The 24,907-nt window shown below is 51.7% G+C and overlaps 1 protein-coding gene across 3 annotated transcripts; it reads right to left on the reverse strand.

The window, feature by feature from the left end:
• Positions 1-8,325: 8,325 nt before the first annotated feature.
• Positions 8,326-20,939, reverse strand: INSYN1 (inhibitory synaptic factor 1). Of its 3 annotated transcripts, none has more exons than XM_081129579.1 (4): positions 20,804-20,939; positions 19,729-19,922; positions 18,623-19,339; positions 8,326-9,171 (listed from the first exon to the last, which is right to left on the reverse strand). In XM_081129579.1, the coding sequence occupies exons 3-4, from the start codon at positions 18,776-18,778 to the stop codon at positions 8,449-8,451; spliced, it is 879 nt and encodes a 292-aa protein (XP_080985705.1). In that variant the 5' UTR covers positions 18,779-19,339; positions 19,729-19,922; positions 20,804-20,939; the 3' UTR covers positions 8,326-8,448. The 3 variants fall into 3 exon arrangements, with proteins under 3 accessions (XP_080985705.1, XP_080985704.1, XP_080985706.1); XM_081129578.1 differs by adding an exon at positions 19,422-19,497 and having other exon boundaries at positions 19,729-20,939; XM_081129580.1 differs by lacking the exons at positions 19,729-19,922; positions 20,804-20,939 and adding an exon at positions 12,125-12,297 and having other exon boundaries at positions 8,332-9,171; positions 18,623-18,712.
• Positions 20,940-24,907: the final 3,968 nt, after the last annotated feature.

Genomic DNA, 24,907 nt, shown 5'->3' on the forward strand with positions numbered 1-24,907 from the left:
TATGCTCTCCTACATTGGGTGCATAAATGTTTATAAGGGTTATATCTTCTTGTTAGATTATTCCTTTATCATTATGAAATGTCCTTTTTTGTTTCTTTTTATAGCCTTTCAGTCTTTATGTGCCTTTTGATCTGAAGTGGGAATCTTGTAGGTAGCATATGTATGGGTTCTGGTGGGTTTAAAAAAATTTTTTTTTCCTTTCAGCCACCTTATGTCTTTTCATTGGAACATTTACTCCATTTACATATAAAGTAATTATTGATAGGTATGTAGTTATTTTTTATATTTTGATCTTTTTTCTCTACTCCTTCTTCTTAAAGAAGTCTGTTTAATATTTTCATCACTTTAAGTGTTTCATGACATTTCTTTCTGGCCTACAGTGCTTCTGTTGAGAAATCAGCTGACAATCTTATGGAACTCCCTTGTAGGTAACTAACTGACTTTCTTGCTACTTTTAAGGTTCTCTCTTTGTCTTTAACCTTTCAAATTTTAATTATGGTGTGTCTTGGTGTGGAGATCTTTGGGTTTGTCTTGTTTGGGAGTCTCTTCACTTGCTGGACCTGTATGTCTATTTCCTTTAGCAGATTAGGGAAGTTTCAGTCTTTCTTTCTTTTTTTTCTTTTGGTCAGTTGTTATTTCTTCAATTAGGTTCTCAATCTCTTGCTCTCTCTCCTCTCCTTCTGACCCCTATGATGAGGATGTTGTTATGCTTGATGTTGTTCCAGAGATCCCTTAAACTGTCCTCATTTTTTTGGATTATTTTTTTCTTTTTGCTGTCCTGATTAGGTGTTTTCTGCTTCCTTATCTTCCAAACCACTGATTTTATCTTCTGCTTCATCTAATCTGCTCTTAATTCCCTTTTATGTATTCTTCATTTCAGTTATTGTATTCTTCATTTCTGACTTAAAAATATTTTCTCTCTCTTTGTTTAAGTTCTCATTGAGTTTATTTATTCTCTTAAGTGTATTGAGCATTCTTATAACCAGTGTTTTGAACTCTGTATGTGGTAGATTGTTTGCTTCCATTTTGTTTAGTTCTTTTTCTGGAGTTTTATTCTGTTCTTTCATTTGGGACATGTTTCTTTGTCTCCAAATTTTGGCTGCTTTTCTGTGTTCGCTTCTATGTATTATGTAGATATGCTACATCTTCCAGTCTTGGCAGGGTGGTCTTATATAGTAGTTGTCCTGTGGGGCCCAATGGCACAGGTCATCTGAGCTGTGTGCTCCAGGGGTGTGCCTTGTGTTGGTTGTAGTTGAGCCTTGATTGTTGTTAGCATATCAGTGGGAGGGATTGACCTTGAGGCTGACTGACTGTGAGGACTGACTGTGTCTATATCAGAGGAGCTGTTGTGTGGAGGAGGGCTGACCCCAAAGAGCAGGATTCACTTTAATGAAGCTTTGGATGTGTCATTTGTGGAGCTAATTGTGTGGTACTCTGGTGTGATCTGAAGCAAAACACTGAATGTTTTGGTTCTAAGACCTCTTTTGAGGGGCTCCAGTGCAGGCTAAGGTCAGCCGCTGCCTTGCCCGGGCCAGGGCAACCTGGTAGGAGCTACAAAGTGATCTGCAGTTTGTAGGTTCCTATGCTAGCTAGTCTTGGAGGCACCTGGGAGAGGCTGTGCTGTGAACTGAGGCTGTTACTAGTGCCAGGCTTGGGGCTACTTAGCAAGAGGTACAGGGCATGCAGAGGACAGCTACTGATTGTTTTGGGTTTGTGGACCTTTGAGGGATTTTAGAAAAGTCCATAGCATGAGCCTAGGCTGGCTGCTTATGAGGGACAGTTGTGAAAGAGGTTGGGGTCAGTGCTTAGTTGGGTGGGGCAGGGTCTCAGGGAATCACCAGGGTGGGGTGAGCAGGGTTAATAAGGTTGATGGTGATTCAGATTTGGCACCCACCTGAGCCTGCTGGCTGGGTAGAGGGAGAGCTCAGCAAAGGAACAATGTCTTCTGCTAACATTTCTCTCTGGGAGAGAGCTGCCCATCCAGTCCTTGCCCTGAAGCCAGGCAATTCATTTCCTCCTGCATGTGTCTGGTGCTTTTTGAGCTGCTGTCCCTTTGCTGGCACTTAGGGTGAGTGTTTGTGAGAGAGTGTGTCTATGCTTGAACCCTTTAAGAGGACACCTGCATCTACAGCAGCCCTTTATCTTACCCAGATGGAATCCTCACTGTTTTTCACAGCCAGCTGTTGTGGGGATTCCTCTTCCGGCACGGGTGGTCCAGGCTGCGGAGCTGGTGGTGGGGCTGGAACTGCGTGCTCCCAAGGGGGGACTTCCACAGCCAAGATATTCCTCCTGATTCTTAATGACCACTCCTGGGTGTGACACCAGCCCATTCTGCTTCTCTATTCCTTCTACCAGTCTGGATGTGGTTTCTTCTTTATATCCTTAGTTATAGGAGTTCTGTTCAACTAGGTGGTTCTCCAGGTGGTTATTCTATAATTTATTTGCAATTTTGATGTGGTCATGGAAGAGGTAAGCACAGTATTTATGCCTACTCTGAAATATTGACCAGAAGTCTCTGTAAAATAAAACAACACTATGTGTGGGAGGCAAAACAGGTGTGCAGGCCACCAATTTGCAACCTATGGATGAGAAGAGAAATGCTCAGAGAATTGGGGAGTGAGTAGGGTCAGTGTGGCTTAGGTAAGTGTCTCTGGGCAAGAGAAGTTCTCAGAGTGCCCACTGGACTTCCCTGACCTGTCCTTCCACACATTCACACCTGGGTCAGCAGTGAGCTTCTTCCCTTCCCCACCTAACCAAAGTGGACATAGCCATCACTACGTCCTTTGGGACCCCTTCCACAAATAGTCTACTACTTGGCTCTGGGAAAAATTTTCCTTTCTTACAGAGGTCTCCTGGGAAAGGCTCTACCACTGGCCACAGGGAAACCCCACAAAAATCAGGCCTCCAGGCCTTTTTCCATAGTTTCTGCTCAGGCTGTCCCCTTTAGTGACCTCCACTCTGTACTGTCTTCTTAGAAGTAGGGCACAGGAAGGGTAGAGTGACTTGGCAGGTGAGCTGGCACCTGGAGACTGGGTTTCTATGGTGTTTTTAAGAAGGCTGCAGGAGGATGCCCTACTGGGCAACAATATATGATACAGACCCAACAGGGACAGGAGGGTAAGCAGCCTAAACAGGTAACTGAGAGCCACAGGTAGGTATGTGAGCTTGAGTGTTTCTGCCAGGGAGTCAAGCTCCATTGGCTAGTATGGCTGGGGACAGGTACAGTGGGAGAGGCAGGTGGTGACAGTGGCTGGGTCTGTAGTAAAGATTCAGGCAGGCAGGTGGTCACAGTCAGGTCGCATCAGGGTCTCAGCTAGCTTACCTGGAACAGGACAGTGTGGCCCCAGTGTCCTCACCCTCTCTGGGAAAAGAGATGCAGTGAGAATACAATGCAGGAGAAATATTTGACCTACTTGTGAGATACAATGACTTGTAAGAGCTTTAGCATATCTATTTTACTTACCAATGTGTAATTGTATGCTGCTCTTGTCTGTTCGTTACAGTGGGTCCCTATTTACTGAGCTCTCTTAAATCTATTCTCCCAGCCTCAGACTGTACAGGAAACCCCACTCCTTCTCCCACAGTCAAAAGGATGGAGTGGCTCTGAAGGTGCTATGGGACTCTCAAGTCCCTTATGCAGCACTCACATCTTTCCCATCTTGTACTCTCTGCTTTAGCAAGGCCTCTCTCTAGGCTTTGTGTGGCCACCCTAGCAATTTTTGGCCGAAATGCCCTTAGTTCCCACTTCCAGGTGCCCAAATCTTACTCCATCACAAATGAATTCTACTTCAGCTCCCTCCTTCTCCCAGAAGCCTTTCCTAGTTACTGTAGCCCCAAACTAAAGCCAGTTCAGCCCAGACCAGAAAGGGGCTGAGGGCAGCCTAGTCTTCCAGGCTCTGCACAGATATGAGAAGGGCTGGTTGCCTAGTCAGTGCTCCAGACCCACAGGGAACTGGGGGTGGGTTCTAGGAACCTGGGCTAAGCTCCTAAGTGCTGAGCATGAAGTTTAGGAAAGTAGGGCCTGAACCCTGGTGAGTACCACTCAGTTGGGCAAGGGTAAATCCAGGCTCTGCCAATGTCTCTGCTTCTGGGTTCTAGGTCCCCAGAAGCTAGGAGTGTGATAAGCAGAATGAAGTCTAGATTCAGGTCGTTTCTGCACAGGTGCTGGTTTTCTGGGGCAGGACACTACACCTTGCTGAGTCTCTGTTTTCTCATGTGTAAAATGGTAATCATCTCAGTTATTTGAAGGGTTGTTGTAAAGCAGGTAAGATAATTTATGTAAAATGCCTAATGCATCAAATTGCACATTTTCCAGAAATAGCAACTCTTATGTAGTACAAATAATAACAATCCCAAATCTCCAGCTCCACCGATTTCTGACTGTGCAACTTTGAACAAATTCCTTGTTAGCTCATCTGCTTCCTCACCTGTAAAATAAAGATTGTGGTTCATCTATTTACTCAATAGATAATTATTGAACAACTTATATGCTGGGAACAACTAAATCTGTCATTTAGTAGTAGCTAAAAAACATGGCACAGTGCCTGGCATATACTAGGTGGTCAATAAATGTCAGTTTTCTTACACAAATTCCAGCTGGAGGATGGGAGATAGATGGAGGGCAGCAGGGGATGGGGTGAGGGACAGAGAAAGGGAATTTAGGAGGGGTAGTGGTGGAGGTCTGGGCCTGCCTTGAATCCCCAGCTCCCCCACCCCAGCCCTTGTCCCTTCCATTGACAGGGCCCCATTTTGTCTCTAAGGGTGGAGGATGGTGCTAGGGTTTTGGAATAGTTTGCCCCCCTTTCTGCTTTTTGATCCCATCAGACTCCTGTAGACTATCTGGTCTGTCCCTTGCCTGTAAAGTGCAGACAATAAGGTCTCCTCATTCTCAGACATTGGAGACACAGCAATGTGCCCACCTCATTAAAGTGGTATCAGGCTGAGGACCTCTCCTCACTCTTCCCATATCCCAGAGTGGTCTAGTCAAGCTGGCACTGTCTCATACTCCTGGCTTCTTTCCCAGGGACCTCAGGCTGGACTTATCACCATCTCTGGCTTCTCAGCACTGAAGCTCCATACCCCTTTGTTTTGACTTTGCCCAGCTGCTGGGTCATTCCAGGCCAGACCCTCCCAGAAGAGTGTTGTGTATGTGTGTGCACAAGCAACATGAGACCTGGCACGTAGGAGGTCTGCAATAAAAGCGGATTGAATGAATGCTCCCTCAAATGGGGCTCATTCATTCATTCAACAAACATTTATTGAACACATAATCCATTTGGTGCCAGGCTCTGTGTCAAGGGCCATTAATAGTAGCCAAGCTCTCCAAAAACTGAATGGAATTCACAGGTTTCCTGCCCCAACACCCACATCCCACCAAAGGCCCATCTGGTGCTCAGACCCCAGCCCCTTCCTCATCCCCAGAGACAAGGGCACGATCTCCACCGTAGATATGACTATAGCATAAGTTTGAGTGCCAAGTCACTGAGTTTGGGATCAATCTGGTGCCATACCTATCTTGTGCCCTTAGGCAAGTTACTAACTTCTCAGAGCCTCAGTTTCCTCATCTGGAAAACAGGTATAAATATAATTGCTTATCTCACATTTGTTGAGTGAAATAAATGCAATAAGATATATGCTTAGGACATGTCCAATGAACATGAGCTATTATGATAATGACTCCTCTCTGTCACAGCACCCCTCTGCCTCCTTCACAGCACTGGTTGTCACAAGCCTGATCTCACAGTAGGTGGTCAGTAAAATAAGACTCCCTGGAACCAGGGAGATCTCATGAGACATTCTGGGTGAGGAAACCCAGAAACCAGCAGAGGTTTGGAGGTGATGAAGAGCAGTGAAAGACTGTACCTGAGGGGCAGGCAAGTCTGGAGGAAGTTCCAGGGGTGGCTGCATCAGCCTCCAGGACAGGGAGCTCACTACTCTGAAGCAGTGTATTTCGTGCTCAACAGCTCTGATAGTCACAGTTCTTTGCATAGGTGACCACATTCTGTCTTTCAAGTCATAAGAAAGCCATGGGGATCCACCCTACTGTCAGTGAGGCCCGCACTGCAGTGTGGCATAAATACAAGGGCAGGCAAGTACTTTTTGGGCCTTTGAAAACCTATACCCACTTTAACACCTACTTCCCCCTCCTCCAGGACACCCTCACACTACTGCCCCATTTGGGGCAAGTAGCCAGGTGGTGGATGTTAGCCATGGTCACATGCAATCACACAGAGCAGAATGGGATGGGGTCCCCTAGGAGAGGACAATGCCTTCCCCAGGACTCTCTCAGTTTCTTCCTGGTGAAATGGGTGCTCTCTGCATATGTCTTTTCCTTGACTTTTGTAAAGCTGAGAGACAATCTTGCCATTGGAGAGCAAAAATGAGTCCCAAAGCTAGGTGTGCCACTCTTCACTGGCAGGCAGGGCAGGACCCAGCCGGCCATCCCTCAGGGGAGCCCCTGGCATACATCCTTTGAGCCAGGGTCCTGTCACTAATCAACACTACTGCCCAAGAGTGTCCTGGGACAGATGGAGGAGCTCAGACCTCTTACTCTGAGGCCTGGGCATAAACAGTTAGCCTCCATCCCCTACCCCGAATTTCTACCACAGGGTACAGCATGTAGGCCATGGAGGCTACACCCTGATTGGTTCTTTAGGGCCCGAGGGGAGACCCCAACACTGCAGAGCAGGCCTCCTAAACCCAGCCTATCTCATTCTAACAGAATCCCTGGCATCTGCTCCAAACTGGCCAGCATAGTCTCTGTCTCCCAACCCCTGGGGCTGGACAGCATCTCCTTTGCCAGGCTCTCCTGGGCACCAATGTGTGGAGCAGAGACCCCTCCTGACAGTCCCTGGAGGGCTGTACCTCTGCCTTTATTGAATGTGCAGCAGGGAGGACGAGATATCCTTGCACTGCCATTGCTATCCCCTCCCTGCCCTGAGCAAGTTGGAGACCATCAAGCTGTGGCCCAGGGACAGTTCCCTGTTGATAGCAGGGGCTTCTTTCCCACCCAACTCAGGCCTCCTAGCCCTGGAAAACACTGGAATCTGAGTTGGGGTGCCACTGACCACAATACAAATCCAGTGCCTTGGTGTTTACCAAGTGCTTTCACAGTCCCATCTTGTCGAAGCCCCACAGTAGCTGGTGAGGTAGGTGAACACTATCAGACCCATTTCATAGATGAGGTTAATAGGCTCAAAGAGGCAAATGGACTTTCACAGCTACTAGATAGCAGAGCCAGGTATAGCATGGAAACCACATGCTCATGGAGGGTGAGGGAGGAACAGGCTCTGTGACTTTGGGCCAGTTACTTAACCTCTCTGAATCCCAGTCTTCTCATTTGAAAAATGGGAATAGCAATAGTTCCTGTCTTGTCAGGTTACTGTGAAAATTAGATTATGCTATAAAACATATTTGGCACAGTAGCAGCATGGAGATCTGCTCAATAAATGTGAGCAGCGGTTGGGATTATTAGCTCAAGGATATTCAGATGCTGTCTCTATATGGACCATGCCCCAGGTGAAGCCTTGGTACCTCTAGGCTCCCATCTTGTCTCTATTGGTGTCGTTCATGATCTGCCAAAGTGGACTCAGGGTCTCAGTGTGGACGAGCAGCAGTAGAGCAAGGCCATTGGATTCCTCTCTGGGGCTGCCTGCCTGCTGACTGAGGTCAGGGGCCTGTCTCTGGCCCACGGTGGCTGCTGCCTGTTTTCTTACATGGATCTCAGCTGTGCTCAGGGCCAAGCCAGGTGATATCTGAGGCTTTGCCATGAGTCTTCGATCCCTAGAGGACAGAGCTGAGCATGTGCAGAAAGGTTTGGGAGTTGTCCAGGTTCTCCAAACCCCGACCCAGCCCAGCCTGGTGTGTGCAAGCCCAGCTTCCTAGCATGCAGGCCCTGCCCATGGGAGCAGTTTTCTCCTTCTCTGTGTCCTGAGCAACCCTGAGATGGGGTTGGGGGTAGGGTTATATATACACAGGTAAGTTTACCTTTGGGAAGGAGAGGCAAGGTCTGCCTTGGAGTAGAAGGCAAGTGATCTTTGCCCCAGCTGGAGTGATGCCACCCCCAGGCCCTCGGTCCTTCCACATCATACTTAGCCCTGGCTTTAGACACTGCTCCTTGAGAGCCTGCCTCTTGCAAGACATGACCATCAGCCAGACTCAAGAGGAGTCCCAGGTTAGACCTACCCCACCTGATTTACCGACTTTTGGACACCCCTTCAGGAGCCCTGCAATGAGAAGGAAGGGAAGGAGGTTCTGGACACATTTCCTGGGACCTAGGAGGGAAGTACGCATCTCTGTGCTTAAGATGAGCTCCGAGAAAGCTTTGGGGTCCTTGGGGCTGGATCCTCAGCATTTTAAAATTTTATTATGACTGCATTTAAATATATATATATATATTTATAACTCTACACCCCCACCCCACCCCCCAGCCGGGCCCCTCCCTGGCCCCTAGTCTTTCCCCTTGGCTTTCTGTCTGGTGGCTGTGTAGGGAAGTACTGTCTGCGTGCTCTTGTCTGACACTGTTTGGGTGCTGCTGTTCCTCATGACCCTTCGGGTCTGCTCAGGGGCCAAGGTGGGGCCTGGGCATCGGCCAGTCAGTGGAGAGCGCCTCGGCTTGTTGGGGGCCAGGGAGGTATTGAAGGGGCCCACATGGGCCTCTGTACAAAGAGGCTCTGGGGACAAGCCCACTTCCTCCTCTGCCACTGCCTCCTCACCATCCCCCTCCTCATCATCACAGCACAAAGCATGGTAGAGCACTTTGTCACTGAATCGCACTCTCTCCCGTGTGCCTGGGGTCCGCTGGGGCAGCTGCCCCTTGACAGGGCCGGTGCTGAAGGCCTCCTCACTGGAGGAGTCTGGGGTCTCCACCCGAGGCCCATTAGGGATGGGCATGCCACCGTTCATGAGTCGGTAGTCAGAACCAGCCCCTGGTTGTGTTGGCTCGGGGCCATCCATGGAGTCTGAAGGGGTAGAGACATCCAGGAAGGAGCAGAACTCCCAGCTGTCTGAGAGGATGTCGGCTGTCATGAAGTCCAGGTGGCCCAGGTCAAAGGGGCCGCTTACACCGGCCTTGTCGCTGCTGGAGGTGCTGCTCACAGTGGCCGTGGTCCAGTCATCTGGCTCCAGTTCAAAGTCGAAGTCTGAGGTTAGCTTATCTATTTGGCTCACCACCTGGCCAGGGAAGGGCAGAGGCATGAGAGGGGCCAGGCTAGACCTGGCATCACTTAGGTGTAAGCATGCGCCCCACCCCCTGCCATATCCCCCGGCTGATGATCCTACAGGATGGTGTCTGTGCTTGAGGTCACAGGCTTGTTTGCCCTGTGGAGGGCCCAAACTGGACCAGGGTGAACAGAGCTTGTTCCTGCCATTCCAGTTTTCCACTCCTCAGTCTCTTGGGTGGAGGAGGGACTGTCTTCCAGCCCTGTACTCCATCCATTCACACACCCCTCTCCCCCATAGCCAGCTGCTGTTCTGGGGCAGCTCTGGTGCTCAGAGCTTGATCTTTCTTTGACTGAGAGGGGGCTATTCAAAGAGGGTGGTTACTAGGGGGAAGGAGGGGTGAAGAGTAAAGGGTAAAGGGGGCCAAATATATGGTGATGGAAGATGATTTGACTTTGGGTTATGGGCATACAATGCAATATACAGATCATGCATCATAGAAATGTACACTTGAAACCTATATGACCCTATTGACCAGTGTCACTCCAATAAATTTAGAAATAAAATTTAAAAAATAATAAAGAGGGCTGAGAGACTCTAGCCAGTCGTCTTAGTGGAAAGGTGAGAAAATGATATGGATGACCATGAGGAAGCATCCTGGGCCAGCCTGTGCAGCTGGTCAGCAACTGTCCTCCAAGGGTCTCCACCACCCTACCCCCAAACAGCCCTGAGCCTTCTCCCTCCTTCCTTTCTCTGGCCTCTGATGACTGGAGATCAATCCTGGCTTGTTGGGGAACAAATAAAACAAGCATTATTGGTAAGCAATAAAAAACCCTATCCATCCTGGGCCCAGAGGTGCCTGTTAAATGACTTGGAGTGGGAGGGGGGACAGCTCAACTGTGAGGTCACTGCAACCTGCCCACCCCACAAAAACTAAAGCTCTGATTCCATGCAAGTAGCCCTGCCTCAGGACATCTCCTGGCCTAGGCCACTGTGAGGGGAAGGGAGAGCCAATCAGAGACATAGGGAGAGGACAGTCAAGAGGAGGAGAGAGGCTTCAGGCCAAAAACAAAAATAGCAAAACATAAAACGCAAAGCAGAGGAACCAAGAGACCCAGAGACAAAGCCATATGCAGTGAGTCACCAAGCCAGGGCCCCTCCCAGTGCCTTGCCAGTGTTCTTACCTGAAGTCAGATCAGTTAATTGGTTACCTAATGAAGTTCTTAGTCAACAAAACTTTACCTAGGACTGCTGCTGTTCAATGATGTGCTAGGTGTTTGGTGAGGAGTTGGGATGAGGAGTTCCCCAAAGCAAAAGAGGAAAGCAAAGACAAAACTGAGGGGTCAAGAGGAGTCTGGCTCACTGGGATGTCTGCTTAGTTAGGGGTCAGGGGCCCCATGCAGGTGACCTGGTCAATCAATTTCCCACTTAGGTCCCAGTTTCTTAATCTGTAAATGGGGAGTTGGGTGAATTGGTTGATCTCCAAGGTCCCTTTCATTGCTGAGATTCTAGGAATGGCTGAAGAAGCTGTTTTGGGGTGTTGATGCCTAGGGATGCCCACTCCCCATGGCCCCAGGTCAAGGGTGGCTGGAACATGAGGCTGAGGCCTGCAGAAGAGCTGGAGGAATCAAGACACCTGAGTTCCAGACTCAGACACTGCTTTGTGTGTCTTTGGTAAGTCACATAACTTCTCTGGACCTCAACTGAATTCACCACCAAGTAGGCCTGATAACCCCAGCCCTGTCAACCTCACCACAGCTTCATGTGAAAGGGTTCCATGGGGCACTGGTGATAAAAGTGACATCATCTCCCTTCTCTGATCACCTACTATGTGTCAGACTTTTCACTCATGAGGTCATCATCTCCTGAGGTCACAGATAATGGGCCTGAGGCACCAGTCACTGGGAAAGTTGAGATTCCTGCCTTCACTGCGTCCCTGCAAGAGTGCACACTACTCTGAGTGCTACTGTGATTTCTGGGCCTGAGCAGGCAATGGGCATAGCGCCCTACCCTCCAATCTGGTCACCTCTTCTTATGTCTCCTACTCTAATGACTCCCCCTACCACAGAGAAGCCCTTGTTCAACCTAAGCCATAACTGAGGACTGGTAGGGACCCTGGCCTAGAGTAAGGGCTCTTAAACTGGAGTGTGTATCAGCCCACTCTCTAGAGTTTCTGATTCAGTAGGTTCTGGGTAAGATTTGAGAAGGTGCAGATCTAACAGGCTTCCCTGTGCTGCTGCTGTTGGTCTGGGGACAGACTTTGAGAACCACTGGTCTAGGGCCTGGGTTTTAAGCTGATAAAGAAATAGCACCTCAGGGCATTGCTGGCTTCAGGAGTGGTCTTGTGCCTCTGGGCAGCCATGTCCTCCAATTAGACTCCCTTGATCAAGCTAGCTGCTGAGAGTCTGCTGCTGCATAAGACTGGTAAGAATCTGGAGTTAAATTACTTGGCTGTGATGGCAGAGTTGGCTGAGGCCAAGCCTGGCCTAGAAGCTGGGCTCCTAACATCCTGTGAGGAAGATCCAGGGAGCACAGAGCATGATCCCCGAAGCCTTCAGGCCTGAACACACTACCCCATCCAAGAGGCCCTTCTCAAGTGGCCTTCGCATTCAGGCCCTTTCCCTTCTCCCTTACAGGACCCTCCCTGGTTCTACCCTGGGGGTGTGGAGGGAAGTAAAAGAGGGATTTAAGTCCCAAATGTGGCTTTCCCCTCTCCAGTTTAGTTTTCTGCCCCTGTAAAGTGGGATGATGCTCTTCTCCTCACCCAGTTGATAGGGATTTAATAGATAGAATGGGCATTAAACTCCAAAGTCAGCACACCAAGCACCTAAGAACCTGGGCTCTGGAGCCACACCTAGGGTCCAACCCTGGCATCACAACTTACCACCTGTGTGACCTTAGCCAAGTTATTCAATGTCTCTGTGCGTAAGTTTCTTTAGCCAAGGAGAATTCTAGTAGTACCTACTTGTTAGGCTGTTGTGACGATTTAATGACTTGATGCACAGAAAGCATGTAGAACAATATCCACCATGCACCATCGGGTGCTAACACGTGACCAGGCCCCGGTACCAGGCCCAGGAGCTGATGGGAGTCAGTTCTTCACCAAAGGAATGACTCTGATGGGGATGTTTCCAGTGCCTGTGGCAGAATAATGGGACATGTTGGGCCTTTCAAACTCCAGCACATGGGTGGCGCCTATGTTCTCTGAAGTAGGGCTGTTTCCAGATGGAACAGAAACAGAAGAGGTTCTAAAAGCCAAATGTTTTGAGCACACAGGTCAAACCCACTTGATAAATGATATGTGAGGATCAGAAAGGGAAGTGAGGTGCTAAGGGAACCCAAATTGTATGCAGAGCCTGGTCAGTCCATAACCCTGCTGCCTGTCCCTGGTGCCTCATTTCATGGGGCCAAAGGGAAGGCAGGTGTGGGGCAGGCCCCATGTTATCTGCCTCTCCGCTTTGGATGTCTTAAAATCTGTGATTTCCCCCTGAGATTTAACAATCATTTTGCTTGCATATAACTTGAGATTGTCTTAGAGTACAGGGAAAATAATTATATACACGGGAAAAAAGAGAGGCAGAGAGGGAGGGTGGAGAGAGAAATGAAACCATAAAAATCAGAATTCTAGAACCTCAAAGGCAGAAACTACTGGAGACACTGCTGAGTACACCCTTCTTATTGCGCTTACTGATAGGGAAGCTGAGGCCCAGTGACTAGAAGGAGGTGAGCTGAGACCAGAAGTCAGGCATCCTGACTCCTGGGCCTGATCCCTTAAGAACATGAATTACCTGCTCCAGAGGGGGCAAGAGGGAACACTTGAGAGGAAGGGCAGGGCTGGGGGCTGAGACAGAATCCTTGGGGGGTCCCACGTCCTGACCCAACCTTTGTCCTGGTCACAGCCTCAGCTCTCCTCACCTGAAAGACTGCATCCACACTCACCTAGTCTTCCCACTGGCAGCAGCTTCCTATCCAGCTCTTGTTGCACGCTGCATCCAGGGAATGTCCTAATCAGCCAACAGGGCCACAGCATCCTTCTACTTCTAGCATTCCATGCTCCACAAACTCCTGAGCCTCCAAACACCATTCCACACCAAACCTGGCCAAGTGCGCTTTGCTCTCCACCCTACTAGGCCTGCCTCCTCACCACCCCTACACACACCCCTCTGAACTCTCTTCTGCCTCTGGGCCTCACCCGAATGCCTTACTCCTTTCTTTCTCCATCTCAGTTCCATAAGGAAGTCTTCCTTGATCTCCAGCTGAGGACAGGTTTCCTATGAAAGGCTCTCAAAGTGCCCTTCCTTAAAATATTATCCAGTATTTATCACTGCTACAATGTTTTGAGCACATAGATTATAATGCAATTGATGTCTTCTCCCCACAAGGAGTGGGCCAGGAAATGCCTTGCACACCATTGTATCCCCAGTTTGGTACAGGGATTGGTACACTCTTTACAATACAGCCATTGAATGAGTAGATGAGTTGAGACATCTTAATAAAAATTGCTGGGGGATTCTTTTCTGAGAAAATGTTCCATGGTCTTGGACACCCCAACATTGCCTGCCCCAGCCCAAGCTGCTTCTCCAAGAAAAGCATGGATGTGTTCCATGAAACCCTGGAGCCAGGACCGAGGACCAGGGAGTCCTACAACTTTTATCTCCTGTCCTCCCCCTCACCTCTGGCCCCTCACAATTTTTGACAAGTTGCTACCTCCTTCCCTCCCTCCCAGCTCCCTGGGCAGCTGGTTATATAACTAGGGATTCTGCATTATTTATGACCACTGATTATTTTTTAATTCTGTGATTACATTATTTGTCTTCCTGGGGGCTGTGGCATTGGGGAGGGGGAGTGAGTTGACCATGATTCATGATTCTCATCCTGCAATTTGGCCTAATTGGCCCAGGAGCATCATGAATCTGTCTGGAGGGGGAGAGTGCAAAGGGAAAAGGGAGGTGAGAAAAAAAGGAAAAAATCTGCACAATTCTTGCTGAGCTGTGGGTGATGGAGCTGACCCACTTTGGCACAGCTCCATGGTCCCCAGCCTCTCCTGCTCCAGCTGTTTCCTGGCTGGGCCACATTTATTTCATGCTGTATGGGCCACGGCTCTCCTGGCTACCTCATACACAGTACCTTGCCATGTGCCTGATCCCCAAGAAAATCAGGTGGGCGGACCTTCATTGCCACTCCAGGCTCCAAAAAGGTTTTGCCCACCCCTCCACCCTCCTGAAATGCTCAGGCTAAGGTGGGCAACTGTGCCCTTAAATTACATTCTACCCAACGGCTAGTGTGATGGGAGGGATACCTGTGGTCAACCCAGGAACATTTTGAGCCCCATGCTGAGTGACATCTTGGGGAGGGGGAAACCAAGGAGAAGGAGGAAGCCAAGTACTGAGGTAAGTTCCACATCTGGGGGCTAAGAACAAGGTCCTTTACACCTGCCCTTGCAGGCTTCCGATTGGTAGGAAACAGAGAGAGCAGTGGGGAGGCAGATTCCCACCCAGAAACACAACAATGAGATTCCTGGAGAGCGTGTGGGATTCTCACTGAGGACAAAATCCAAATTCTGTACTGTGGCCTGCACATGCTGTGTGCCCTTGCTGCCTGCTCTCTTCCTCCTAGGTCCCTCCACTCCAACTGCATTAGCTTCCTTGCTGATCCTGACCATGCCAAGCACACTTCCTCCTCAGAACCTTTGCCCTCGCTCCTCCCCCTGCTTGGTGGCTCATTTCCAGATATCCATTTGACTTGTACCCTCACTTCCTTTGGGTCTCTGTTCAAATGCCATCTTATTGGAGACCTGCTTCTCACCCCCATCACTGTCCCCTTTCCCCGCCAGAAGAGGGTAGGACTGCCTGCTGCAGGGCCCTGGCTCTGACCTCCTTGATCATGCTAAGACACCACTGTGACTCCAAAAGAACAAGGCCTTACATGGAGCTGAGGAGCAGGCCAGTGCTAGAATATTTCATCAATAATATTGAACAGATTTGGAGCTAGTTTTGTGCCCATCACTGAGCGAAGTACACTGTATATAATATCATATTTAATCCTCACAACCACCCTAGAGCTGGTGAGGGGGTGGAGGCATAAGATTCTGTATCCTCATTTTAGAGATGCAAAACAAAAGCACAGAGAGGTAAGTTAACTTTCCTAAGTTCACACAGCTAGGAAGGGGGTAGAGCTCAGATGTGAACCAGGGACATCTGGCTGCAGAGCCCAAGCTCAGCCCCTAGGCTGTGCTGCTTTGCCAAATTATGATCTACAGAATTCTGAGGAGCTTAGAGAGCTTGCAGGGATTAGCCTGGAACCCTGTAGTACTGGGGAACCTAGGAGAGATGAAGGCTAATTAATGATTGACTGCCACATCCCTCTGCTGCACAATTTTTGCTTTCAAGACACTTTTACATTCCTCACCTCACTTAGTCCATAAAACAATTTTCCTTACCCATGGGACAGAACTTGCCCCCTATCTCCCTGGGGGGAGCCAGGGGGTTGGGAGGGTGGGGGAGAGGGAATTCCAAATCCTTTAGGGGTGTGAGTAGGTGTTGGTCCCCCAATAAACCCTTGTAAGATCACTCTGAGGTGTGAATTATCATCATCCCCATTTCAGAGATGAGCAGACTGAGGCTGGAGGGACTGGGGAGCAGTGCTTCAGTGCTTCTCATCTTTCTATGAATTTCAGGCTGTATGCTCAAGAGGGTGAGGAGGCTCTGCCGTGACCCACGGTATGTGGGGAAGGGAGCGGCACATGGAGGAGGAAGAGGACAGCAGAGGGGATACAGCTAAACCCTTCCTCTCCGCTGGCCTTGCTCCTTCATCAAGCACCCTGTGCTGCTCCCTGGCAGTCTTGTATGCGAATCTTGGCTTCACATCTAAGTGTTTCACCCTCCTGAGACCAGAACCCAGCTGATGAACTCTGAGCTGGTGCTGCCTGGAGAGTGGGATGTGATAAGGGAACCCTCTCAATCTTAGGCCTACCCATGCCCCCACTGAAAAATGCCACACAAAGCAACTGAAAAGGAGAGACAGGCAGATCTAGCTTTACAGCCCCATTGGAGGATCAAGAGCCAAGATCACAGGTTCCTTCCCCAGGGGCAGGTGGGGGGTGCAACCCTTTATCCCAAACCAGGGCCTGGCGCTCCTAAGTGGTAGCCTCATTCCTGACAAAGCCCATCCCCCAGGAACGGTATCTTCTCTTCTGCCTGGGCCTTGGGGGTGGGGGGCTCACCTGCCTTCCCCATCACTCCTTTCTGCCCATCACCCCATCTCCAGACCCTGCCTAGGGGATAGGGGAGCTCTGAGGTCTGCCCCCCTTCCTAGCTGGGTGCCATTGGCAGCAGGCAGGTGGTGGCATATGGGGTAGATTCTGGTTGCCATAGCAACCTGCCAAAGTCTTGGGTGGAGGCACATGGCCTACAGGGGATGTGGGGGGAGGGAACTAATCTTTCTCTGTCCTGGCTTAGGCCTCTGAGCAGCACAGCCCATGAACCTGAAGTTCTGCTGTTCAAGACATGGGAGTGGGTGAGTGTGTGTGCTGAGAAGGGAGGGAGGTGATATCTCAAAGATCTGCAAATAAATCCTAGTGCTTCTGATCTTCCTTCCTCACCCCCTAAAGGGCACCTTCTCAGAGTATCACAGCATGAGCATAAGGTATCATCTCTAGGAGGTCCCTAACAAAATGGAGATTGCCCATTAACCCACCTGCTGAAGTCCCAGAGTAGGCATCAGGATCTGAGTTCTACTAAGTGCCACTGGTAGGCTCTGTGACCTTCAACAAGCCCCCATCCCTCTTTGAGCCTCAATTTCTTCAACAGTAAATGAACAGGGCTTGTCTGGATGAACTGTGAGATGCCTTCAAGCTCTGGATGGCTCTGTTGGGAGTGGGGTGGCGGGGAGAGCAGATGCCTGCAAGATGCTCAGCTGGTCAGTTGGGAAAAGGTTCTGTGCTATATCAAAACTGACTCCCAGGCTTAGAATCAACCCGGGTTCTTTCTGGGTGGGCCTGCTGGGACATAGGTCCCATGTCCCTGCTCAAGACTGAGACTCTGGAACTGACTCAAGTCAGTTCCCCTGACTGATGGAACCACAGAACATCTGAAATAGATGGGGGGTAGGGAGAGATAAAGAGGGATGGTAGTCCTTTGGACAATGAGGTTGAGGGAGGAGTTACTCATGGGCATTAAGCACCAAACTGCATTCCCCAGAGATGTTCAGCCCAGATCCTGGCCAGCCCAGTTCATGAACAGAAGCACCACCACCTCTTTCTACCTGCAGGAACAGCCGTTCCTGCCTCCTGAGGAAGGGCTACCTGGGAGGCTCCATGAGGCTGACTCTGGGCAGAGGGGCTGCCCTGCCCAACCTCAGTTCCTGTCCCGAATCTCCACTCTGGACACAGCTCCCTTCAAACACTCCCTGCTCCTTGGATCTTGGGCCAGATTACAAGGCCACTTTGCCAGTCTGGAGTTAGTACCCATTATCACCCCCTTTCCTCTATCTTCCTAGAGCCCACATCCTCCCTGCATAGCTGACTGGGAAAGCCTGAGCCCATAACTCCAATTCAATCACTCTCCCTGCCATCTCTGCAGGGGCCCTGGTTACAAGGAGTTGAAATTTGCCTAAAGCCCACCTAGCTGGCATAATGGCACCCAGTGGGCAAATTCAGGTCAGTGGCTCAGAACGCTGGTCATGCATTTTGGGCTTGAACACAGCCCAGGGGGCAGGGCCGAGGACATGTGTACTTCATTACCCCAGCAATGTGGGAAGCAGTAATTAAACCAGGCTCCACTTAGAAAGACAGAGGGACACACATCCTTGGCTCTCTAGGTGACTTTTCAGCCTTGGCAAAAAATTTTCAGAACTGTGGGATAGGGATACATTCCTTTAGAGGAGATTCCTGCCCCTGCCAATGTACACAGGAACTCTGATATCCACTAGCAGCCCCCTAGACTCATTTCTACCTCAGGGCAGGGAGGACCTGATTTTTTCAGGCTCAAGTGTTCTGTATTATCTGGGGAATGCTCTGAGCTGGGCTCCAAGCAGTGGGGACTGTTTCATTAGAGCCATCTACGCTCTTCCAGGACCCCTTGTGACCAGCTCAGAGCCTGGGAGGCAGATGGTGGGGTCAAAGGTCAGCTGGGGCTCCAGAACAGTGTATCCCACAAAGAGGTTATGGTGGGACTCAGTCCTTACTGGCTACCTTGGCAGCCCTGAGTATAACCACAGAGCCAAGGGCCCATTACATGCTGCCCAAACAGTCTCTGCAACACTAAGGCCACCCCTGCCCTGGGTTATTGTGAGATTTCTAGCAGAGCAGATCTGGGGAAAGGAGAACAAGGAGGAGTTACCCAGCAGAGTGGCACACGTGCACACACACACACACACGCGCGCACACAGAAACATACATGTGAGAGTATGTTTTTGTGCCAGGCCCTGGAAAACTGGTCTAGGGTCCATCTGGCCCCTCACTCACCTCCCTGAGCTCCTTGGCCACCTCCTTGAGCTCCCGCAGGATGCCCTCGAGCTGCCCGATGACCATCTTCATGCGCTGTCTAATCCGCTCACGCTCGCCACCACTGCTGGGGTTGTCACTGGGCTGCCCGAGGTCCGGGGTGCCCCGAATGTTCATCCTTCACCACGTGGCTGCAGGCCTGTCCATACTCCCCCCAGCCAGGCACACACTGCGTCTGCCTCCACAGAGCCCCCCTCAGCCAGGCAGAGCTCCTCATCTTAACGGCCCCCCAGCCCACCCTGGCCCTGGGTGGCCCTCACCCAGCCCCTGCCCCCTGCCACCCCGCCTCCTTTGCCTCTGGATGGGGAATGGGACACCCAGAGGGAGACAGAATCTGACACAAGGGGTCAAGGTGAGGACATAGGAGGGCAGGGGGAGGGGCCTTGGATCTCAGGAGTGGCCTCCAGGACTTGAAGTGCCTATAGGTATGCTGGGCTAATGTCTGACTGAGCCCAGAGGCAGGGGGATGACTCTGCAGGGACTAAGGGTAAGACATGCCCTTGGGATTGGGGAAGGCAGCAGCAATCCCCTCACAATTCTTGGGCAGTTGCCAAGGCAGAGGTCTCTGGATGCAACTGACACCTGCAGAAGGATTGTGGCTGGGGTCTTCCAGATATGGAGGGAGCTCCAGATGTGGGCAGCTCTGGGAAGGGAGCTGGATTGGAGGAGGGCAGCCCCCTGCAGAGAGAGGAAGCCTGGCATCAGCCCTCCCAGGCTGCAGCACCAGCGGCAATGCCTCCCTCCTCTCCACAGCCTGTACCCTTCCTCGCTGGGGATTCCATTTTCTTCTTTGTGGGGAGGGGTGGTGGAGGCAGATGGTCTACAGCACAGCCCCTCTTTGAGAAGGAAAAGAGACAGCCCCTGCTTTAGAGGCGTAAGTCTTCAGCCTGCGATGGGGCACTGAGACCCAGGTCCCCACAGACACCCGTCCCCAGCCAGGCCTTGCCCCGGAGGGTCTCTAGTCTTCGCCCTCTCTCCTGGTGCCCCCAAGGTGTCCTCGTTCCCAGCAGACCCTCCCTTGCCCAGCCCCGCCTTCCCTCAGAACCCCACTCTGCTCCCTGACTCACCGTGGGTGGGAGCACCGGCCTGCCTTCCGAGCAGCGTCGGGGGCCAAGCCCCAAGATGAGGTTGGGGGGGCCCCCCAGGCTCCCTAGGGCGGGCTTCTCTCTCTGGACCCTTCAGCCCCTGGCCTCAGGGAGGTCCTCAGAGCCGCCCCTGGAGACATCTGGACGGTGGGAAGGGGGCGGGGCCTCTGCGCTCCCTAAAAGGGGGGCAGGAAAAATTTCCCTCAACCCTCTCCGGGTTCCGGGTGGGGAAGCAGCGAGGGTCTGGCGGGTCTGGGGCTCTCAGGCCACAGGTGACCAGGGGGCAGGGTGTCCGAGGCGACGCCTGGCCAGTCCCAGTGTGTCAGCCAAAGTCGGAGGGATCAGAGGGCGCCAGGATCCCCTCAACGGGCGCCTGGCATTCCCCGGGCTCGGCACCGCCCGTGCTTTGCTCGGTCCAGTCCAGAACGGAATGAGCTGGCACCTCTGGGTGCCCCGGACGCACTCAGCTCCGACCCAGGATGTCCGCGCTCCCGCACCCGCGGCGTCCGGGGCGGCCGCAGGGTCCGAGCGGCCCAACCCCGCGCTCGGCGGGCGGCGAGCGCGCCGCCACCGCTCAGTCCACGGTCGGAAGGGCCCGGGAGACTCCAGGCCCCGGGAGAAGGGCAGCGTTGGCCGCGGGACTGGTCGCGGCCGGGCCGGCCACGAGCGCGCGGGGCAGGGGGCCCGGCCCGGCCGGGTTCGGCCGCCCGGGCGCTGGCGGGAGAGGCGCGGGGCGGAGGAGAGGAGGCGACACTAGCGAGAGGAGGAGGCGAGGGAGGCGAGGGAGGCGAGGGAGGCGAGGGAGGCGAGGGAGGCGAGGGAGGCGAGGGAGGCGAGGGAGGCGAGGGAGGCGAGGGAGGCGAGGGAGGCGAGGGAGGCGAGGACGCGCGGCGGCCCGGCCCGCAGGGCGCGCGACTCGCAGCCTGTGCTCAGCGGCCGCCGCCTCCCGCCCGCCCCTTCCCGCTCGCCGCCTCGCCAGCCCGAGGCGCCGGGTCGCTGCCGGCCGGGCACACAGGCGCCGCCAGGGCTGGGCCTCCCTGCGCGGCCTCGTCCTGACCTGCCCGCCGGGCTCCGCCGGCCTGCGCCCGCTTCCCGAGGGCCTGGACTCGCCTCCCTCGCCCGGCCGTTCCCCGCGGCCCCGCGACCGCCGCCGGCCTGGCTGCCCCAGCGCGCTGCTCCCCCCGAGGCCGCGGGCTCCGCGGCTCCGCGGCTCCGCGCTCGGCGCTGGCAGGGAAGGGCCGGCCCCGCGCGCGGGGAGGGAGCTTTTAAAGCTACACGCACGCCTCCCGGTGCCGAGCGCGAGCGCCGAGCGGGGTTCTAGCCACCCGGGCGACGGGGAGGTGTCCTGCGCTGGCGGGACTGGAGGCGGACTAGCCCGTGTGGACTCCGCTGACCCGGGGCACGGAAGGACAGCAGGCTACCGACTTAGTTCTTTCCCACCTTTCCAGACACTCCCATTGCCGGTTCCCGCACTGCGGTGCACCCACGCTTCCCCTTCGGCTAACTTTCCCGCATCCAGACCCTTTCCTTCTATCAGACTTCAAACTACCCCAGACATTGCCTTAAATCAGATTAATTCAGAAAACAAAATACGGACAACCTTTACAGAGCACTTACAGTGTGCCAAGCTCTCGGCTGGGAGCGCTGGGAACTGGAGGCTCCGGAGATGACAGGTATGCGTTAGACGCAGGTCACTTTGTTCAGTTATTCAACCACTTACTCAACATTTAATCAGCACCTCTGTGTACCAGGCCCCATGCTAGACTGGGGTACAGGAAGGAAAATACAACATTTCAGGAAGCCGACAACTCCTGGGGGTCACTCCCGAGTAAACTGAAGGGTGGTAAACACAGGACAAAGGCAAGCTCTAGAAGCAATCTGAGTGACCAGGAGAGCAGGGAGAGCGGGGAGGGCCGGGCGCAACCCAGGCGGGGGCTGGGAGCCTCTCCCGGAAGGCAACCCAGAGCTGTATCCAAAAGGGAAGCAGGAGTTATCCAGGTGACAGTGTGAGGGAGGCGGGACTGAGCATTCCAGGTAGTGAGGAGGAGGGACAGCAGGATTCAGATGCAGCAGTGACCGCAGGGAGGGTGAGTTTAAGCCAACTGTGGACTTTTAGAGATACCTTTTTTGTTTGTTTGTTTTTTCTTTTTTTTAAATATATCTTTATTGATTTCAGAGAGAGGAAAGGAGAGGGAGAGAGAGACAGAAACATCAATGATGAGAAAGTCATTGATCAGCTGCAGCCTGCAACCCGGGCATGTGCCCTGACCGGGAATCCAACCCCGATCTCCTGGATCCTAGGTCCATGCTCAACCACTGAGCCACGCCTGGCCAGGCTAGAGATACCGTGTTGACAGCTCTGTGGAAAGTGGATTAGAGGAAGACCAGATCCTGGAGAGACTCGGGGGCCATGGTTAGAACTTGGATTTTATTCTGGAGCAGAGGGAACCCAGAAGATTCCTCTGGGGCTTTGTGGCTGGTGGATCTCCGGGCTAGGCCATAGGAAAGAAACCGGTTCAGTGAGGAGGTTTGTTACTTGACTGGAGCTGAGAGCGGAGGGGCTGGGGTCGCAGCAGGGATGGAGGGGAGGGGATGCTTTGAGAAATTATTTAGAAGACCATGGCAGGACTTGGTTGAATTTTAAGAGGGAGGAAGAGTCCAAGAGGACCATAACTTAGAGTGTGGTAGCCTGAGTAGATGGTTGCACCACCAGTTGTGTTAGAGAACAGAGTGGCAGAACAGGTCTAGGGTGAGGAAGAGGAGTCCGATTGGGAAAAGCTGGAGATATCCTGAAGACAGATGGTTATATGGGTCTATGCCTGGGCCTGAGAGGGGTTTTTTTGTTTGTTTGGTGTGTGTTTTTTTAATCATCATTGGAGGGGATGAGACTGAGTAGAAAGATTGTGTAGACTAGTAAAAGTAGTAGGTCCAGGTAAGAGTCTTGGGAAAGAGCCCCTGAATGAGATGACAGGAACTGTCAGGGAGGTGGAAGAAGAAGAGGAGAGTTCAGGCCCAGGAGGAGAGGGTTTGTTGGAAGCATGTACGCAACAGTGTGGAAGGCTGCAGTGAGCAGCTGTGAGAGAAGGAATGGAAATTGTCTGTAGGAGGCCGCTGGTAATATGGCAGGGGCAGGTTTTTGTTGGGAAGGGGAAGGAAGGTGGCAGGAGCCAAATTGTTGGACACTGAGGGGTGAGTGGTTGGTGAGGAATGAGACTTAGTGAATATAGGTGACATTGTTAAAAGTTCAAGCAGGGTTGTAGAGATCTTGAATTAGAGGTGAATGAGGGCTTAAGGGAGATGGGGCTGGATGGTGATTCGAGGCTGGCCCGCAGGGAACTTGAACTCCAGGAACAGAGATGGTTGTGCTTCCATCACCATCCAACTCCAGAACTCTTCATAATGAAAAGCTGAAACTCTGTCCCCATTAAGCAATAACTACCCATTCTCCCTCTCTTCCCCTGGCCCCTGGCAACCACCATTTCACTTTCTGTGTCTGTGAATGTGAGTACTCTAGGTACTTCATAAAGTGAAATTATACAGTCCCACTAATCACTTTCGTGGGAGCGGTGATGCTAAGGGGTGGCCAAGATCAAAATGGGCTGAGCCTGAGGAAATAAAATGAGTTTCTAGTCACAGGTCCATGGAACCATCTGCCCATATCCAAAATGGGGAAGTTGTGTTTGAACTGGGAGTGGTTGGAGACAATGAACTCAGTTTGAGAGGCTGGGATGTGACTGCTTAATACCTAATTGATATTGGGTCTCATTAATAGAAGTAGGATTTTTTTTAAAGGTGACATTTCTTTTGTCATCTATGTGGATCAAACTACGTCTAAGACCTCAATTCACTGGATGGGTCCACAGGAGGGCAGGCAGTATTGAGGAAGGAGAGATTGGTGTATATCTCCTGTGAGAAGTGTTAAGCTGGTCAGGGCAGGCTGGAAAAGAGCAGTCTCAGGAGGGGTTTCTGACTGTAAATGACCAAGGGGCTGCCAAGGTCAAGAGGGAATAGACAGGTTCTGGGTGGTTCTCAGGCTTGCCTTCCTTACTGTTTGGAAACTGGCTCATTCTCTCTTCCTTCCAGCCTCCCTGCCTCACTGCCCAGATGTCCCATTCTTCAGAGCTCTGCTTAGATCCACTACCCCTCTGCCATCCCAGACAGCCTTCCCTGGCCCTTTAGTCCTTTAGTCTTGGGACCCTTTGGATTTGGGTCTCAGTTCTGCCATTCACCAGCTGTGTGATCTCAGGCAAGTTATTTGCCCTCTCTAAATTTGAGGTTCCTTATCTTTAAAGTAGGTGAAATAATAGTGACTGTATAAGGTTGCCTTGAGATGGAATGAGATAAGTAACAAGATGCATCAAACATAGTATCCTAGGTTAGAGTCTGGGAAGCAGGAGCTGTTTTTATTGGCCTGCCATCCATAGTGGCTGAATGCGCAGGACTGAAATTGGCATGCAGGTCAGAAGGGAACAGAGATTCAATTTGCAAGTTGAATTCCCAGAAGGAGTGGGTCCTGGCAGCGCCTGAGCCAGAGTGAGCATATTCAGGCTTCAGAGAGAGATGATAGAGTTATAGAGAAACTAGCACTTAGGTGGTAGAGTTGGAAGGATCTGGCTCATATGCCAACTTTCCCACTAACCATGTGACTCACTAACTCTTCCCAAGCCTCAGTTTCCCCTCTTTGTAAATACCTTCCTGATAGCTGTCTTGAGGTCTAAATAAAACAGTCCATGTAATGTGTTCAGTACAAGGCTTAGTATGCGTTCCATAAATATTAGCTATAGTTATTGATATTTGGGGCTTAGAGAAATTTTCTGAACACAGAGGTGGGATGAATGGATAGCACCAGAAGGCAAATTTTTCATGAGAAAATCCCTAAGTAAAGGTGAGTCTATATCTGAGTGTCCTAGGAAAGGCCATTTCAAAACAAGGAGGAAGTGACTGGCTGGACAGAGGTCGACTCATACTGAGGAAGCCACTTCTGGGGCATCTTCCTGCCCACTGTAATCTCCCCAGCTGAGGCAAGGTTCTCAAAAGATTTTTCTACCCTGGTTGCTTCCTCTTGCTAACTTCCCATCACTCCTCAAACCTGATAACCTAGTTTCGGCCATCCTTGCATTACTGAAATTGCCCTCACTGAGCAAGACCTGTTCTTGTTAAG

Source organism: Miniopterus schreibersii, assembly GCF_964146895.1.
Source record: "Miniopterus schreibersii genome assembly, chromosome: 1".
In the NCBI taxonomy this organism is placed as follows: domain Eukaryota; kingdom Metazoa; phylum Chordata; class Mammalia; order Chiroptera; family Miniopteridae; genus Miniopterus; species Miniopterus schreibersii.

What these genes read in the sequence shown, in the direction of transcription:
- INSYN1 (XM_081129579.1), bottom strand. Translation starts at nt 18,778, where the DNA reads ATGAACATTCGGGGCACCCCGGACCTCGGGCAGCCCAGTGACAACCCC. An exon ending in TGGCCAAGGAGCTCAGGGAG is followed by an intron (nt 9,172 to 18,622) that starts GTGAGTGAGGGG and finishes TTCCCTGGCCAG; the next exon opens with GTGGTGAGCCAAATAGATAA.